This window comes from Odontesthes bonariensis, chromosome 23 (genome assembly GCF_027942865.1).
Source record: "Odontesthes bonariensis isolate fOdoBon6 chromosome 23, fOdoBon6.hap1, whole genome shotgun sequence".
Taxonomy (NCBI): domain Eukaryota; kingdom Metazoa; phylum Chordata; class Actinopteri; order Atheriniformes; family Atherinopsidae; genus Odontesthes; species Odontesthes bonariensis.
In genome coordinates, this window is record NC_134528.1 from 29550633 (window position 1) to 29570792 (window position 20160).

Sequence of the window (20160 nt, forward strand, 5' to 3'; positions counted from 1 at the left end):
GAATAAAGTCCAAATGTCGAGAATAAAGTCGACATGTCGAGAATAAAGTCGACATGTCGAGATTAAAGTCCACATGTCGAGATTAAAGTCGACATGTCGAGAATAAAGTCGAAATGTCGAGAATAATGTCCACATGTCGAGATTAAAGTCGAAATGTCGAGAATAAAGTCCAAATGTCGAGAATAAAGTTGACATGTCGAGAATAAAGTCGACATGTCGAGAATAAAGTCGACATGTCGAGAATAAAGTCGACATGTCGAGATTAAAGTCGAAATGTCGAGAATAAAATCGAAATGTCGAGAATAAAGTCGAAATGTCGAGAATAAAATCGAAATGTCGAGAATAAAGTCGACATGTTGAGAATAAAGTCGACATGTGGAGACTAAAGTCGACATGTCGAGAATAAAGTCGACATGTGGAGAATAAAGTCGACATGTCGAGAATATAGTCGAAATAAAGTCGACATGTCGAGAATAAAGTCGACATGTGGAGAATAAAGTCTACATGTCGAGATTAAAATCGAAATGTCGAGAATAAAGTCGAAATGTCGAGAATAAAATCGAAATGTCGAGATTAAAGTCGAAATGTCGAGAATAAAATCAAAATGTCGAGACTAAAGTCGATGTAAGAGCAGATTTGTTAATTGTCGTCTAATTGTTGTCGGATTGTGATTGGCGGGTCAGCCTATATATATTGTATTTATGTTGGGGGCTCGTCAGGTGTGTCCGGACAACAAAACAGTTTTTGACCGCTTTGCAGCAACATATTATGCTCCGTACGGATGTAATCATGAGACGTGGACCATGAGAGGCAAATAAACGGAGTTGTTTGTAAAAACTCAAAGGCAACAGGGTACTCATTCATCCGTGATGGTTTGGTCCAAGCGCGTCAATTAGGTTTTAACAAGCGAAACACCTCAGTGGCTTAAAGCATTGGCTTAGCTTCTACAATTCAAGTCAAAAACTGTCTGAATAGTCGACAACTGTTGGAGATTTGAAGTTGGACTTTGTTGCGTTTGGTGGTGGACGGAAGGAGGAGATAGCCAAGGAGCAGGCTTGGTGTTGTGATTGGGATCAGCTGAGCGTCAGCTGTTCACCTGCAGACTGGACACGCCGTTGAGGACACAGGATCGCGAGGAGGAGCGAGCGAGTGAGCAGAGGCCGGTGAGGAGGCGTACGGGTACGGGAGAGCCACAAGGAGAGACGTCGGTGAGAGCACCTCAGAACTTCACCACAGACCACAACTTTCAGAATAGGTAAGGTTGCGCTACCACTCATAAAGATGGCCATCTAAATCTAAAAAGTGTGCACACGTAGGGGCGTAATTCCAGTGGATTGGTTGCTGAAGTGGAAAACATTTGACTGTGTTTGATTAACATATTGTGACTGTCGGACTTTGAATGGAGGACTTGGGGATTAATGTGGACACACCGTCGGGTGTTTGGGCACCAGTTGCTGCTGGCAAACCGGATTCTGTGGCCGCCGGCAGTAGCGACACACGGACAAGCCAACGAGTGGTCAAACTTTCCGTTAAAGGGCTCGCAGACAAGCTCGACCGACTACAAAATGTTAGAAAGATAAAGCTAAACAAAGCAAGTGCTTTAAAAAAATCATTCAAGAGTTTATTCAAAGTATTAAAATCCATCCATTATCTATACCGCTGAATCCGTCGATCGGGTCGCGGGCGGGCTGGAGCCTATCCCAGCAGTCAATGGGCGAGAGGCAGGGTACACACTGGACAGGCTGCCAGTCCATCGCAGGGCCTCATAGAGACAAACGAGACAAACAACCATGCATGCTCACACTCACTCCTAAGGACAATTTAGAGATGCCAATCAACCTAACATGCATGATTTTTTGGACTGTGGGAGGAAGCCGGAGTACCCGGAGAGAACCCACGCATACACGGGGAGAACATGCAAACTCCACACAGAAAGGCCCCAGCTGGGTGTTGAACCTGGAACCTTCTTGTTGTAAGGCGAGAATGCTAACCACTACACCACCGTGCAGCCCCAAGTATTAAAATGTCTGAGGTAAAAAATTTCCTACATGGCTTTATTGAACTGTGTGATGAAATAAGATGTGTGCATGATTCTTTGATGATTTTGTTGCCCCAGGAGGAAAAAGAAAGACATGAAACATGGTTCAAGGCTAAAATGATGTTTAATGATGAATTTATTGATGAAGTTGAAATGTGGATGAAATCAAATGAAAATCAGGTGTCTGAAACTGAGAATAATGGTGAGAAATGTGTTGAAAATGATAATATAAATCCAAATGACAGTGTCTCTAATGTGGGTAAAGCCACAACCAAAAGTGTCACAAGCCACAGGTCAAGCACTGCTTCCTCTGTAAAAATAAAGGCAGCAGCAGAAAAGGCTGCAGTCATGGCTCGTATGGCAGCCTTAAAGGAACGACATGTACTGGAGGAACAAGAACAAAAAATAAAAAGGAGAAAGGAACAGCTCGAATTGGAGACGGAACTTGCTGCATCTGATGTTATGTTGGAAGTTTTGCAAGCTATGGATGGACAAAGGCTCTCTCAGGCACCAACAGATGGTATGAACTCTTATCTTGAAAAGGAAAAAAGGAAACTGGCACCACAAGTACTCAATGCAATGGCCAAGGAGTATGAGCCTGCAGCCTGTAAAACACAAAAGCAAGTGGATTGGTCAATGCCGCAAAATCAAAGGCACTCAATGGATATGCAAACAAACAACAATAAAAAATTGTCATCTGTGGAAACATCACAAAGGTTGCGGCATGATCAAACGACTGCTTGGGTGACACAAACCAGGAGACAACCATTGAATCATGGACAAAACGATCAGACTCAACTTGGTGATATTGTTAGTATTATGTGCAAACAAAATGAAATCACAGCCTCTTTGGTGAACCAACAACGCCTGCTTTCTCTGCCACCACGTGACATACCTGTCTTTGAGGGAGATCCGTTCCAATACAGAGCCTTTACAAAATCATTTGAACAAGGTGTGGAGGACAAAGCAAGTAAGGCTGACTGCTTGTATTACTTGGATCAGTTCACCAGAGGGCAACCAAGGGAACTAGTGCAAAGTTGTCAACACATGGATCCTGAACGTGGCTTCATTGTAGCCAAAGCTTTGCTCCAGGAACATTTCGGTAATGACTACAAGATTGCTAATGCATATATTGAAAAGGCTTTAACCTGGCCAGCAATAAAGTCAGAGGATGTTAAATCTTTGCAAGCCTATGGTTTGTTTCTACGTGGGTGCTGTAATAAGATGGAGGAGCTTCCCCGTATGCAGGAAATAGACATGCCAAGCAATATGAAAACAGTGATTTGTAAATTGCCATATAAATATCGTGAAAGGTGGAGAGCTGTTGCCCATGATATAATGGAAAACTACAATCGAAGGGCACATTTTGTTGATGTTGTTGCATTCTTGGAGAAACAAGTGAGGATCCTTTCTGATCCAATTTTTGGAAATATTGAACTACCTGTACCACAGAATGTAACTGCTTCAAAACCCTGTAACACGTTCAAAATGCAAACAAAGTCATTCAGAGGGAAAGGAAGTAGTTTTGCCACTACAGTAATGCCTGTCAACTCATCTGAAGAAAATGCTCACACAAGCAATGCAAAGAGACAGGACGTTTTGTATTGTTCTTGGTGTACATGTACTCTTCTCTTGGAGAAATGCCAACAGTTCCAACGTAAAAAACACAGAAAAAATCTGGTTCCTAGAGGAAAAGGGAAAATGCTTTGGTTGTTTGGTTGGACACATAAGCCGTGACTGTGGTAAACGTCTGGTCTGTGAGGTTTGTGATCAACAGCATCCCACTGCCCTTCATATTCCAAAGACTAATGTTGAACAGTTCTGAAAACGGTCCATATGCTATAAGAACAGTGTTGGGCTGGGTTATCAATGGGCCTTTAAATGGAAACTGCAGTAATGATGACATGAAGCTTTCCTCTGTTGTGGTGAATCAAATTTCAGTGACTAATTTGGAGCTCATGCTGAACAATCAGCATGATTTTAATGAACGGCCTTCAGAGAACAAAGAGCTGTCTAGAGAAGACATAAAGTTTATGGAGATTATGGAATCCTCTGCAACACTACAGGAAGAGAGATACTGCCTTAAGTTGCCCTTCGAGAGACAGGATGCTCACCTGCCAAACCGCTTTAAAGTAGTAGAGCAAAGGATACTTGGACTCAGGAAAAGGTTTATGAGCAACCCAGAATTTCACAGAGAATATTCAAGTTGTCTAAATAATGTCATTGAAAAGGGTTATGCAGAAAAGGTGCCTCTGGAACAGTTGCAAGGCAGACCAGGAAAAGTGTGGTATATACCCCACCACGGTGTCCATCATCCCAAAAAGGGTTCTCTTCGAGTGGTGTTTGATGGTGGAGCCACGTATCAAGGCATGTCATTGAACAGCGAACTATTGCAAGGGCCAAATCTGACCAGTTCATTGCTTGGAGTCCTCATTCGTTTCAGACAGGAACCTGTGGCATGTATGGGTGACATCCAGGCAATGTTTTATCAGGTGAAGGTGGCAGAAGAAGACAGAGACTTTCTGCGCTTTCTCTCGTGGCCGGAGGGAGACCTCAGCAAAGAACTAGCAGTCTACAGGATGACGGTGCACATATTTGGGGCCGTGTCCTCACCAAGTTGCGCTAGCTATATATTAAGGAAAACTGCTGATGATAATAGCTCTGATTTTTCTGCCGAAACTGTTCAAGCTGTTCAACAAAACTTTTATGTGGATGACTGTTTGCTCAGTTTGAGCACAGAAGAGGCAGCAAAACAACGAGTCAAAGAGCTCAGTGCTCTCTGTAAGAGAGGTGGGTTTGTCTTGGAAAAGTGGATGAGTAACAGTCGTTCAGTGCTGCAGAGCATTGCTGAAGATCAGAGGGCGAAGGATCTAAAAGAGCTTGATCTGGATAGAGACAAACTTCCCATTGAGAGAGCTTTGGGTCTGCTCTGGTGCGTAGAGTCAGACTCATTTAAGTTCAAGATAGAGGTCAAACAGCAGTCTCTAACCAGACGGGGGATGTTGTCTACAACCAGTGCTGTATATGATCCTCTGGGATTTCTGTCGCCAGTCACTCTCTCTGCTAAGATGCTACAACAGGAGCTCTGCAGAAGAAATTGTGGATGGGATGATGCAATACCACCAGACATCTTACAGAAATGGGAAGTGTGGTTACAGGAGGTCAAGCTATTGTTGTCATTCAAAGCTGAACGCTGTTTACAGCCAGAAAACTTTGACCCCATATGTAGCCAATTGCATCACTTTGTAGATGCCAGCAAAGATGGCTATGGTACTGTAAGTTACATCAGGCTGAAGAACTCCAGAGGTGAGGTTCATGTTACATTCCTTTTGGGCAAAGCCAGAGTCACACCTTTAAAGGATGTAACAATCCCAAGATTGGAATTGACTGCTGCCGTCCTAGCTGCCAGAGTGGATGCCATGCTAAAGGCCGAGCTTCAAATCCATCTGGATGAGTCTGTTTTGGACGGACAGCACGTCAGTATTGAAATACATCAATAATGAAGATAGGAGGTTCCATACGTTTGTGGCAAATAGGATCTCAGCCATACGAGAAATCTCAAGCCCTGCTCAATGGAGGCACATTGGAACTAAAGACCAGCTGATGCTGCATCAAGGGGGATGAAAGTGTCAGAGTTTCTAAAAAATCAAGGCTGGCTGGAAGGACCCAGTTTTCTCTGGAAGCATGAGGCAGATTGGCCAGTAAGTGATCATGATGTCAAGATGGATTCTGATGATCCAGAGGTCAGGAAGGAGGCTTATGTGAATGTCACTGTTCATGATGCATTGAATCCCACTGATCATCTTATAACTTACTTTTCATGTTGGAGAAGACTTAAAGTGGCAGTGGCTTGGTTCCTGAAGTTGAGAGGTCATCTGTTGGAGCTTAGTCGTCAGCGAAAGGCCTCTGGACCACAGACTGGTCAATTGGGAGAAAAAAGGGCTACTGTCAAACAGCAGAGCAGTGTGCTTGCACCAAAGGATTTGGAGAAGGCTGAACTAGCTATCATCAGCTACTGTCAGCAGCAAAGGTTTGCACCTGAAATTTCCTCACTGTTGTCTGAGAAGCACATAGTAAGCAGACAAAGTTCCATTTACAAGCTAGATCCCATGTTGGAAGATGGACTCTTAAGAGTGGGAGGGAGATTAAGCAAAGGAGCGATGCCATCAGAGGAAAAACATCCCCTCATCCTTTCTAAGGAGCAGCATATCTCTATGCTTCTTCTCAGGAACACGCACCAACTGCTAGGACACAGTGGGCGAAACCATACCCTATCTACACTTAGGAGGAAGTACTGGATAACTAATTCCAATGCAGCTGTGAGGAAGATCATATCCCAGTGCAGTTATTGCAGACGCCTTAATGGCAGGGCCATGGAGCAGAAGATGGCGGATCTTCCTAAGGAGAGAATTGTTCCAGATCTGCCTCCGTTCACAAATGTTGGAGTTGACTATTTTGGACCTGTGGGGATAAAAAGAGGGAGAGCGACTTGCAAGAGGTATGGAGTGTTATTTACCTGTATGGCCAGCCGGGCAGTTCATCTAGAGGTGGCAAACTCGTTGGAAACGGATGCTTGCATTAATGCAATACAACGCTTTATCAGCAGGAGAGGTCAGGTCCTTCATATCAGATCGGACAATGGAACAAATTTTATTGGAGCTGAGAGAGAACTACGGGAGGCTGTTGGGGAGCTAAACCATGAGCACATTCATGGAGCTTTAATTTCAGCAGGAGTTCAATTCAATTCAATTCAATTCAATTCAATTCAATTCAAAAATACTTTATTTATCCCAGAGGGAAATTAAATGTTGATGTAGCTCAATTAAATCAAAGAGTTATTATAGATGCTGATGGCTGTGGGCAGGAAAGATTTCCTGTAGCGGTCCGTTTTGCATCCAAACTGAAGAAGCCTTTGACTGAAGAGACTCTGTTTTCTGATAACAGTCTCATGGAGAGGATGTTCAGGGTTGTCCATAATTCTCTTGATTTTATGCAAAATCCTTCTTTGCATTATTGTCTCCAGAGGTTCCACAGTCGTCCCCAGAACAGAACCAGCCTTCCTTATCAGGTTGTTGAGTCTTTTTAGGTCCCTGGTTCTGATGCTGCTGCCCCAACAGATGACGCAAGAGGAAATGACGCTCTCAATAACAGACTTGTAGAAGATCTGCAACATCTTGTTGCAAACCTTGAAGGACCTTAGCTTCCTCAAGAAGTACAGTCTGCTCTGTCCTTTCTTGTAGATTGCTTCACTGTTGTGTCTCCAGTCCAGTCTGTTGTCCACATGAACACCAAGGTATTTATATTCCTCAACCACCTCCACTTCTTCTCCCATGATGGAAACAGGGTTTGATCTGACCCTGTTTCTCCTGAAATCTACAATCATCTCCTTTGTTTTGTTAACATTCAAGATGAGATGATTGTTCCCACACCATGCCACAAAGCGGTCCACCAGCTCTCTGTACTCAGCTTCTTGTCCATCTCTGATACACCCGACAACTGCAGAGTCATCTGAATATTTCTGTAGATGACAGGAGTCTGACTTGTACTGGAAGTCTGAAGTGTACAGAGTGAAAAGGAATGGTGAGAGTACAGTCCCCTGTGGTGCTCCTGTGCTGCTGATCACCTGGTTAGACACACAATTCTTCAGTCTGACAAACTGTGGTCTGTTTGTCAGGTAGTCATTAATCCAGGTGATTGTTGAGGCCTCCACCTGAGTCTTCTGGAGTTTCAGACGAAGCAGATCAGGCTGGATTGTGTTAAATGCACTGGAGAAATCAAAGAACATGATCCTCACAGTGCTGCCTGCTTTATCCAGATGACAGTGGGTTTGTTGAAGCAGGTGTATGATAGCGTCTTCAACTCCAACTCCATGGCGATAAGCAAACTGCAGTTTGAGTTAAATGGAGCTTCAATCCTCCGGCCGGGTCTCATCATGGCGGAGTTTGGGAACGCATGATACGCATAGTCAGGCGTGTTCTTAACTCAGTTTTACACCAGCAGACACTTGATGATGACGGGTTTCACACGGTCATGTGCGAGGTTGAAGCTATTTTGAATGATCGTCCTATTACACAGCTGTCTGACGACCCAAATGATTTGGAAGCGCTCACTCCCAACCATCTTCTTCTTCTGAAGGGAAAACCAGCCTTGCCACCGGGACTTTTCAGATCTTCTGATATGTATGTGAAGCGACGCTGGAGGCAAGCTCAATACATCTCGGATTTGGTTTGGAAGCGTTGGATCTGGGAATATCTGCCCCTACTGCAAGAAAGACAGAAGTGGAATCAGAGGAAACAGAGTCTGACAGTTGGAGATGTTGTTGTCATTATGGATTCCTCAGCCCCTCGTGGTTCCTGGCTTCTTGGGAAAGTGTTGGATATTTTTCCTGATTCAAAGGGCATGGTGCGTTCTGTCAAGCTACAGACTAAAAATAGTGTCATTGAGAGACCTGTGACCAAACCTTGCCTGGTACAGGAAGTGTAAATTTTGCATTTCCATGTACTTCATATCATGCTCTTATTAATATTGTCTGTATTGAATTGCCATGTCTGCCGGCCATGACAATTAGGGGCCGGAGTGTAAGAGCAGATTTGTTAATTGTTGTCGGATTGTGATTGGCGGGTCAGCCTATTGTATGTATGTTGGGGGCTCGTCAGGTGTTTCCGGACAACAAAACAGTTTTTGACCGCTGTGCAGCAACATATAATGCTCCGTACGGATGTAATCATGAGACGTGGACCCATCCATTATCTATACCGCTGAATCCGTCGATCGGGTCGCGGGGGGGCTGGAGCCCATCCCAGCAGTCAATGGGCGAGAGGCAGGGTACACCCTGGACAGGCTGCCAGTCCATCGCAGGGCCACATAGAGACAAACGAGACAAACAACCATGCACGCTCACACTCACTCCTAAGGACAATTTAGAGATGCCAATCAACCTAACATGCATGATTTCTTTGGACAGTGCGAGGAAGCCGGAGTACCCGGAGAGAACCCACGCATACACGGGGAGAACATGCAAACTCCACACAGAAAGGCCCCAGCTGGGTGTTGAACCTGGAACCTTCTTGCTGTGAGGCGACGGTGCTAACCACCACACCACCGTGCAGCCCGAGACGTGGACCATGAGAGGCAAATAAACGGAGTTGTTTGTAAAAACTCAAAGGCAACAGGGTACTCATTCATCCGTGATGGTTTGGTCCAAGCGCGTCAATTAGGTTTTAACAAGTGAAACACCTCAGTGGCTTAAAGCATTGCTTAGCTTCTACAGTCGACATGTCGAGAATAAAGTTGACATGTCGAGATTAAAGTCGACATGTCGAGAATAAAGTTGACAGGCAAAATATTTTTATTTTTTCTTATGCCTGGCCCTAATACTCTTCCGTACCATCCTGACCCCTCCCTGCCCACGTCCTCTTATTAAAGTCCCATTATATGCTCTGGGTGACATATCGGTGTAAGTTGTTTGTCGAGGTTCTTTAGTTTTTATATTCTTATTGCATTCGGTGGTACCCAACACCTTACCTTCCCTTCGATCTGGAAAATTTTCAAGCTTTTTGGGTTGGATTGAAGGCCTAAATTGGTTGTAAGTTGAATTCTGATTGCATTTAAAGTTAGCTCTTTTAAAAGGCAAATTTTTCTACATTGACATGCAGTGTAATGGTGTTTGATGCTTGTGAAATGATAGCATTGTTAATAATGTATGAATCTAATCTTATATACACGGCCACTTTATTTGTTTTAAAGATTGTGTTTGAGCTATTGAGAATGAGGAGTCACGTGACTCCGGTCGGCCATGTTGGCAGGAGACGTTATTGGTTGCCAGGGGCAACGCCATCAGAACTTAACGGAAGCGCGCCTATATATTCCAGATATCTTCCCGCATTTGTCATTTCGGCAGGACAGAGACGAATACAAAAAAAAAGAAAGAAAGAAAGCAAAGCAATGCAGAAAGATAAGGCGAAAGAAAAGGGACCTTACAGGGACAAGCTTATTACAAGCTTATTACAAGCGCAAAGCAGCGGTATTTGGAGAAGCTCTTGAGCATCCAAAATATTGATCCTTACGAGCTCCCTGCAGCAGAATGGCACAGAGACCTGGACCAATTACCTCCGTGCACATATATGGACATAGTCAATTATCTTGTCTTCGGTGTAAGTTACTACTTACAAGTTAAGACTTGTTTCGTAAACACTAGATTAACGAGATGTTCAATGTACACAAACATTTCCAATGTTTTGATGTATGCTAAAGCTTATGTTTAGCTATTTAGTTGTCATTTGATTTTAGCCCAACGACACATTTAATTCTCAACGTCTGTACCTCTCAGGAGCTGAAAAAGCAGCTAATTGAATTACTTATTATATGTACCCTACCACAAACTGCGCTTTTTGTCCGCTCATTAAACAAAAAAATAATCGAATTAGCTTAAATATGTTTTTTTTTTTTTTTTTTTAAATGCTTCCCCACGCGGAGTTCAAAGTTAAGTTTACGCCAAATAAAATCTGGTGTTTAGTACAATCTGGCGTCTCCTCGTCAGGTCAGACATCTGCTCTCCCTGATGCTGCATCCATTTAGGAAACCTAAAAAAATGTATTTTGTTGTTCCTATGTTTTCCAAACGTATTATGTGAGGTACTGGAACAGTTCTTCACACAGCAGTGATTTCCAGGCATGTTCTTGCAATTCCGCACCGTTTAAACTTACTGATTTAAAAACACACGCGTACACTGTAAACGAACGGAGACAATGGCGTTTTCACGCTAGCATCCAGCCAACATGGCAGATAGGGGCGGGGCTGTGTACTATGACGACAACTCCTCATTCTCAATGGTGGCCTTCATTGAAAAGTGATGACATGAATCCTTGCACTTCAGTGTACCCATGGGTACACTCCCCAGGGTCCTAAAGAGGAACGGGTTGCTGCACATGTCTGTTGGTGGTTGATTGGTGTTCCGGACAGTTGGTGTTACAGTTTCTCTCTATTGGTTTGGCTTATTTCTTGAAACAGAAATTACATTATCAAAATAACATGGACAAATCTCCAAACCACCTCGCAATTGTTCACAACAGAATGGCATTTCTCATTGCTTTCATCAAATCACAATTGTCTTAATATACATGTCAATTATTTCAGTGCATCTCTGCAAAAGATTAAGTACAAGTAGCCCACAGTTTGCACAGTTTGCCTACATTTAGCACATTTTCCAAGTGAATAGATTTTGGTGATCTGAACTAATTAGTTGATTCTTGGTCTAATGGTTCTTCCACCAAAATATGTCAGCATGATTTCATTGTATAAGTCATCACATGCACAATAATCTGTTCAATTGTCAAAATGGGCCAAGAACATGATACCATCAATACCATATAGAATCTCATATTATTCCCCTTTCCTTAATCCTATTGAGGAGTTTCTCTCTGCTTGGAGGTGGAGAGTGTATGAGCATCATGCTCAAGACCAAAGATCCCTGCTCCATGCAACGGACGCTGCATGTTTAGACATTACAGGAGATCAGTGTAGGGGATGGTTGCGGCATGCACAGCGTGCATCTTTATTATTTTCATTTTCTTGTATTCCATATCTAGTTTGGTGCTCTCTTTATTGGACAAACACATTTCTTCAAAGGCTACTTACCACTCTGAAATATGTTCCTGTACTTTACTTTAACCTTCTGCCAGGTACGCTTTTGGCTGTTAAAGCTGCAGTCGGCAGGTTTTCAAAATTGCGAGTCTAAAGTCGGAAAATTCGAACTGATACAACTTTCAGGTCCCTCCCCCAACCTCTAACAAGCTCCGAATCGCCCCCCAAACCCCTCCCCCTCTGTGGACGAGGTTGTGCACGTGAGTTCACACCAGTGTGAGCGCACACAAGCAGGGCCGGCCCAAGCCTTTATGGGGCCCTAAGCAAAATTTCATTGGGGGCCCCCATATCATCATCTCAGCATCAGATGTGTCATCATCCTATAGGCTACACAATGCGTGTAACATATCCACTTTCATTACCATAATGCTTCATGCATAATGCCTTATGCTTCATTGCTTAAAACATACCAGTGTCATTCTGACTGGTTTTAATCTTACTTGTGGATTGAACTAAAACAAAAATGTACACTAGAGTGAACATGCGTGGCATATTAATTTCACCATTTGAAAGTAAAAATCAGCAGACAAGACAATGTATTTAAAAGTTTACCCGTTTAATTTCTTTTAAATTCACAACAAATGTGCAAAATGTGCAATTTCTCACAACTTAAATAACCCAAATGACATTGACATTGTCTTGTTGCATAATAATAGTTCAAATAAAAATAAATAAAATGCTTAAAACAAATAGATAAGGTAATGTCACAAAATCAATCGAGTTGTACAACAGAACAGCATTTTAACAAGTGCAATGAACAATGCTTTTCTGAAAACTATGTGTAGCATATACGCTAGTAAAATATGTATTGTATTAATAACGTATGGCTGATATGTATACACAGGCTAGTATCAGAAGGTTAGATTCTACTCTAGGAGAGAGGAGACGGAGACTGGTTGCAAAATAAAAAGGTACCATGTATTGAGACAACACAAGACAAACAACATTAAACATTTAGAATAATTGCATAAATGAATGAAATGGCCATTCGGGACAGACAATCAGTTCACTAGACAGAACAAGATCCAACATATAATTGCGAATGAAATAATGGTGTAAATGTTCAACAACATGTGGCTGTGGCGTGAAACCACATGCCAAAAAGTCCAGCCTTTGCACAGCTCTGAATGAATAAAACAGTTCATACGAGCCCCAAAATCAAGGGAAGGGTTCGTGAGGGAAGTGTGTGTTTGTGTGTTGGGGCTGTAGAATGGAGTGTAAGGTGTGAGAGGGGACAAGTTTGCTGCAAGAGCCTCCTACCAGCCCATGGAGGTAGGTGCAAGTCGGTTGGCTATGAGGCTAGTTCAGGTTTCTTTTAGCTCGCCATCAGGGACCTGGTCTGTATAATAGAAACAGGACCACTCAATACAAATTGTCTGTCTATATATAAATTACAATAATAAATAACTTGTAATCTATCATAATCATTCCATGTGTACACAAAATAAAGTTAGTCAATATGCAAGTCATAATGTAATAAATAATTTGTATAAATTACTATTGTACATAAGATTCTGCATTAAATTAAGACATTGACTAAATGCTTAATAAAATCATTTACATTCAATTAGAAAGTGCATAGTGCTAATACACATTCAATACATTTAAAAATTTGATAGCAGACAGCATCTAAAGTGCTAATGCTTGGAAACAGTCAATATGACACAATGTTAAGGCTAAAAATGCCACGATGTACCTAGAAATAGTTAAACAGTATTAGATCGATGTATTGTCCAAATCAACATGATCGGGATTAAGTTTAGATCATAATAAGTGCAAAAACAAGTGTAGAAAGTTGGCATAAGTGTTAACAATGCTAACCGGACCCATTAAAACACAGGGAGCGGCTAATGCTAAACTAAGATGCAAACAAATGCAAAGCTTACCAATTCCACGCATTTTGTTTAACCAACACTCCTATACAGCACTTTGGGACATGGTAGCTCGGCTCCTACGATTAGGTAATGCATAGTATAAGAGATCAGTGCTCAATAAAGGCGAAGAACAAAGTAAAACAAGTTAATAGCCGTACCTGCAGCAAACGAATCAAGGCTTCTCTCGTATTTCCCGGCACTTCCAGATTGACGGTAATATAGCCAGCTAATTGGCTGGCTACGGTCACTTGACCGGTAGGCAGAGCACGGGGGAAAACAAAGATTGTGTAGACAGGATGAATCACTCGGTTGAAAAATATAGGTCACTGAGAAGTCAGATACAGATGGCGTTCTTCATCGCGGTCGGTGCTCACCCTGTAGGGAGTCCTCTCGGGGGGCCCCGATGAAAGTTTGGGGGCCCCAAGCCACCGCATAGTTCGCTTATGCCTCGGGCCGGCCCTGCACACAAGCTGGGGCAGACTCACGCTCAGCAGCATGTGCACAAGCTGTGATTGACAGGTAGGATTCCTCCACCCTAACTTGATTGGTTAAAAACAGCCGGGAGCGCTCGGTTTTTGCAAGCATGATTACAGGCTTCAGAGGGAGCTACAGATTTCGTTATTTTTCCTAAACAGACTATTTAATATTCTACTTCCAGAATCCCATGACAGTTCAAGCTAATATGACTAAAAAAAAGTTGCCGACTGCCGCTTTAAGATTGCTCTTGTTGAGATGTAACAGTGAAAAAATAATATGTGGGTCACACACTCACAATAATATAGTCACAAAGTATGATGATGCGTGTCGATTATTGGGTTATTAACAAACTGAGCAGGGCCAGTATATTTGTGCTGTACATCTCATACAGAGACAATTCAGCATGCTTTATGTAAACACATTATAACACAAAGAGGAGAGCATAAATACATGAGGACAGTGAAATAAATGTGCAACAATTGACAATGGTATGAAACTTTCAAAACTAAAATGCAGCTAAAATGTCTTCATGGAACGACTTGAGGCTTAATTGGGAGATGGTGTTAGTTCAAGCGAGGCTTTCCCTCTACAGCCTGGCTTTCTTTAGCTACTTTCGTGGAATACCCCTCAGGAGCAGAAAAAGTGCTCACCACGCCTGTTGCTGCCAAAGACCCTGCAGCCAGTGTGTTCAGCACGCAGTCACACTGCAGCGAAAATTGAATAAGAACTGAAGTCTTTTCTTTCATGACTGCACAATGTGGATTTTAAAGTGTGTGTACGCTTTCTTGGTTCTTTAAATCGAAAAATTGTGAAATTTAATGGAGACAAATGGGATAGCTTTGTGGCAATACTTTACTTTGATATTACTGCTATGCATGCTATGCAATGCTACGTGTTTGTTGTTGTATCTGCCCATTTTCCTTAATCATTTATTTGTCCTTTGTTAAAGTGCAAAGTTCTTGTATTTGCCAGTAATAAACAGGATGATATGTGGATCGAAAGAAATGACAGAGACTCAGAAATAACATTTTGTGCCACTGCTCACCTGCCCACAAGAAACGTTAACCAGGTGGCTTTTTTGTGCTGGAAAATGCGTTCCTGTAAAAGACTTAATGGCAGAAATGCTCTCTAGCATGTAGTTAACACTGAATATGTGCCCCTGACTCAAATTATAGTGTTCTCTTTTTGTTTGTTTGGTAGCTACAACTAACCCAGACGTTTTGGTGCCATTAATTAAAGACAAATTAGAAAATAGTCATCTTAATCTGTAGGAAATTGTTAGAAGCACGAATTGTACCCGTGCTTACATTTTCAAATGTACTGACAAATCCATTCAGCCAGCACACCCTATTCATTGTCAGCGGTGTTGCACTATGTGCCGTTTCTCCTCATTTTCTTAAACCTTTCTGCTCGAGTTTTAGGCTGAACGCCCTAAAGACAAACTTCTACAAGAGTCGGTCAGATTCTTGTACCCTGGAATACAGACTGCCTTCACATCGCACAAAATAGGTGGGGTCAAACTTGGTGTCACATCAAACCGCTGTGGATTCATCGGGTGGCTGGAGTATGACTTGGGCTGAAAATCTTTTCACAGCAGCGCGATCATGGGTGAAATACACCTCTTAGAAGCCCCTTTCACACTGCGACCCGCTATCTTAGCGGGTCCAAATTACACCTTCGACCCGCGTCAAGCAATGTGAACGCTTGGCGTGTCAGGGTGACCCGTGTCTCCTGAAACCGAGTTCAGGGGGCGTTGCCTAGTGGCAGAGCGTCACACGAAACACATAAAATGCTGGGCGTGTACAATGACGTAGGCACAAGCCATGCGTCGGAGGTAGGGTGAAATACACCTGTCTGCATCAAATTTTTCAAACAAACGATGGCGGGACACCTTGAGAACTCATTTTTGCAATGCAGTTCATGGAGATGTTACTTTACGGTGCGTGGGAAACCGCGCTCTCCCATCTTTCTCGCCAGCCCTTCCAGCAGAGGTCCATCTTTCACCCTACCCGAAATGTGGCGGAAAATAACGTCCTCTGTTCGGGGGCTGAGGAGCTCGCGGACCTCCTTGTCTCACCAGTTGGCCATATTAAAAAATGTCTCCAACTTGATGTAGGCTAACACAGAGTGAAACTTGTCCTCACCTGTCGCTGTTGCTCTGAATCAGCTGTCCATTCTGTCTTTTAAACTCCTCACGTCACGCCCACGTCCGACCCGCGTCGATTGCGTTCACACCAAACTCGGCTCGGCAAAAAGACTAGGGTCCGACGCGGGTCGAAAGGCGAGTCGAGTTGACGCGGCAGCCCGGGTTGGCAGTGTGAACACAACAGCGGACACGCTAAATTCGCGAATTAAACGCGGGTAATTCGGCAGTGTGAAAGGGGATGAACAGAAGATGAAACACGGATTACTTCAAAAGAACAGGAAACCGGAAGCTAAATATGGTTATTGTAATTTGAATGAAAACAGCTTAGCTGGCAGATGGGCCTTAATAGTTTCTAAAGTTTGTGTTTGAATCAAGATGGGCTCTCTGAGGTTAGAGTATTTGGGGAGTTTTGTGGTGAATTGGGTGTAGCAACTCAGCAGACCCTTCCTATTAACTTCTAAGGTTTGAGTGAAATCACTTTCCTCAGCATTTGGGGAAAATGAGGGACTAACAAAAGGCTTTTTTAAGACAAACAAAGTCTTTGTAATTTTAACCATGGGTTACTCCAGGCTAGACAGCAACACTTATCTGAAATGATTAATAAGAACATCAACAACACTCGTGCTCTGTTTGCTATGGTTGATAAGCTTACAACCCCCCCCCAAAACAGATAGTTTCAGAACTCTGAAAAATGAAATGAATTTGCTTGTTTTTTCAATGAGAAAATCAAATCTATAAGGCTAAATATCAACATAAATCAGCAAAATAATAAAATGACGTAATCCTTAAAACCACCTAGGAATCAATTAACTATGATGTCAGAATTCAATACAGTTGACCAAAAAACTATAGAAGAAACAGTCCGGCATCTTAAACCATCGACATCCTGTCTTGACACAATGCCATCTGACTTCTTTAAAACTATTGTAAGCTCTGTCCAAACAGATTTGCAGCAAATAATAAACTGCTCACTTCAATCAGGCACGTTTCCTAAACCCTTAAAAGTAGCTGCCATCAAGCCACTCCTAAAAAAGACAACATTGGATGCTTCTATTTTAACCAACTACAGACCCATCTCAAATCTTCCTTTTATAGCCAAGATTGTTGAGAAAGTGGTTTTTAATCAACTCAGTAACTTCTTGGACTCCTTGACAAATTTCAGTCAGGCTTCCGACCTCACCACAGTACAGAAACGGCTCTTATTAAAGTGTTAAATGACATAAGGTTGAACACTGACTCAGGCAAGGTGTCAGTTCTGGTCCTGTTGGATCTCAGTGCTGCATTTGACACTGTGGATCACAGTATACTGCTGAACAGGTTGGAAACCTGTGCAGGACTCAGCGGGACAGTCCTAGAATGGTTCAGGTCCTACTTGGAGGAGCAGAGTTATTTTGTGACTATTGGAAGTAATCAATCTGATCGAGTGGCTATGACATGTGGAGTTCCTCAGGGGTCAGTTCTTGGACCCCTTCTGTTCACTCTATACATGCTGCCTCTGGATCAAATTCTGAAGAACTCTAAAGTCAACTACCACAGCTATGCAGATGACACACAGATATATCTGGCACTGTCTCCAGATGACTGCAGTCCTATAGAGTCATTGTGCGACTGTTTAGAGCAAGTCAAAAAATGGATGAACCAAAATTTCCTTCAGTTAAATCAAGAAGAAAACTGAGGTCATTGTGTTTGGCAACAAAGAGAAGAAGTTTGCTGTCAGTAAACATCTTGAGTCACTGTCTCTAGAAACTAAAAACCAAGTCCGGAACCTCGGCGTGCTGATAGACTCAGACCTGACCTTCAACTATCATATCAAATCAGTCACCAAATCAGCCTTTTATCAACTTAAGAGCATATCCAGAATGAAGGGTTTCATGTCCCAAACAGATCAGGAGAAGCTGATTCATGCTTTCATCTCCAGCAGACTTGACTACTGTAACGGTCTTCTGACTGGACTCCCCCAAAAGAGTCTCAAACAGCTGCAGCTCATTCAGAACGCTGCAGCCCGAGTTTTAACCAGAACAAAGAGATCACATCACATCACCCCAGTTCTCAAGTCTTTACATTGGCTCCCGGTCAGATACAGAATAGATTATAAAGTTCTGCTACTCGTCTACAAATCACAGAACGGTTTAGGTCCAGAATACATGAATGACATGCTAGCAGAGTATAAACCCAGTAAAGCTCTGAGATCTGCTGACTCAGGTCAGATAGTGGAGCCCAAAGTTCAAACTGTACCCGGTGAAGCAGCTTTTAGCTGTTATGCTGCACACAACTGGAACAAACTACCAGCAGAACTGAAATCAGCCCCAACTGTAAGCACTTTTAAATCCAGGTTAAACACATTTCTCTTTCGGTGTGCTTATGGTTGAGTTTATATTTCCCCTCTTCTTTGATTGCTTTTAACTGTGTTTTTAATTTTCATTCTATTTTTCTCTTTAAATTGCTGCTTTATGCTGTTCTTTTAAATGCCTTGTCTTTATGTAAAGCACATTGAGTTGCCTGTGGTATGAAACAAACACGTAGCATGGTATGCGCCATATAAATAAAGATGCCTTGCCTTGCCTTTAAAAGAGAGGCATCCAAGTTAAATAAATGACATACTGAAATTACAGGGCACCTCCTTCCTTATTAAGATCGAGTGTGAAAGATTTTGTTGTCTAGCTAAACTATAAGCTGCTGATCACGAATCAATGAACAAAGTGAAAAGCGGGTATCGGTAGAGAAACTAGTGCCATGCGGTGAAATCGGATCACTAAATGGAGAGCAGTGTACAGCCCAGAGTAAATAGAGAAACCCGTCACAGCAGCTCAAAAATGTTGCCAAAAGTTGCAAATCAAATAAAGGTTGAAAAACATCCATGGAGAAAATGAGTGGGATCATGCTTTGTATGTGCATGAAGGTGAGACTGCGAAGGGCAACAGATTATTTCACATTTACAGGAACAGTGTGACAGAGTATTTACACTTTTCTCACAACCTTGTTGTTTCCAGGTAAATGACAAACATCATCGACAACATGGCAGAATGGCAAATTGTAAAACCAGTACTGGCCTTGGATGTATTTCAACATAACTCTTACAACACCTACGCTTACAGAAATATGATTGAAAACAGTCAAATCCCAGTGTGCCATGACATAAAATGTTTCTATTATGTCCTACACACATCTCATACCCTAAATCACAATGCTGGTACCTGTAATTGGTGCGTTTGTAGGTTATTTTAGCTTTAGAAGTAACATGTTTGTATCTCAGGACCTCCTGGCCAAAATCTGCTAGTCAACAGTCAAGGGCAAACACACCCACGCTGTCCCTCCCCCAGAGCAAAGAGCCTTTCTCAGAAGTGAAGTGAGCCAGTGTTCAGTGGCAGTTCGGTCATGTCTGGGCCGTCGGGTGTTCGCTTGCTGCTGCTGTGTGGCTGCGCCTGCCTCTGGCTCCCTGCTTTGGCCTCAGGAGCTCTGGTCATCTCCGGGGACAGTGAAGCTCCACGGGTAACTTTGTGCTCTCCTTTGTTTGTATTCTGTCCTTTTGCCAGTGTGGCTTTGATGTGACAGTTCCTGATGTGGTCACCAGTCTGTTTTCTTTGCCCCTTCGGTAGTAGTTTTCATTTGATTTGATCATGTGATCTTCTCAATCACATTAGTCTTTTCAGGATGACACAGAGGTCCTTATGTGTGACAGACTCTGAGCTTTTTTTTGGACATGTTTAAGCAATACTTCTTTCCCTTTAATGTCTTGCTGCCATAGTGGCTCGCTAATCTTGTATTTGTATTTCAGGAGAAAGGAGGAGCTGTCAGATGGCTGCAGGTAAATGGCCAGACTGTTCATAAGCAGTCTGTTCGTGTAGTGGAAAATGTTTTGTTTTTGTACTTTCTTAAGCACCGTTATGGTCTGAATAAGTATCGATTTACACTTAAACTGAAACATGTACATGTCAGAAACGTCAACATAAAGTGAAAACTGTTTTGTTTGAAGAGGTATACAA

General features: G+C 42.6%; 1 protein-coding gene across 5 annotated transcripts in view; it reads left to right on the forward strand.

The window, feature by feature from the left end:
* Positions 1–20160, forward strand: part of LOC142373498 (inter-alpha-trypsin inhibitor heavy chain H3-like) — a 40339-nt gene that overhangs the window by 10243 nt on the left and 9936 nt on the right. The window contains exons 3-4 of one of the 5 annotated variants that reach the window (XM_075456782.1): positions 1103–1255; positions 19953–19982. Coding sequence is in view for 2 of the 5 variants with exons in the window: in XM_075456779.1 (XP_075312894.1) it covers positions 19553–19666; positions 19953–19982 (144 nt within the window). In the remaining 3 variants the exon portion in view is untranslated. Of the gene's footprint in view, positions 1–1048; positions 1256–19168; positions 19667–19952; positions 19983–20160 lie in introns of those variants that run through there. The other 4 variants (XM_075456779.1, XM_075456783.1, XM_075456780.1 and 1 more) reach the window with 4 other exon arrangements.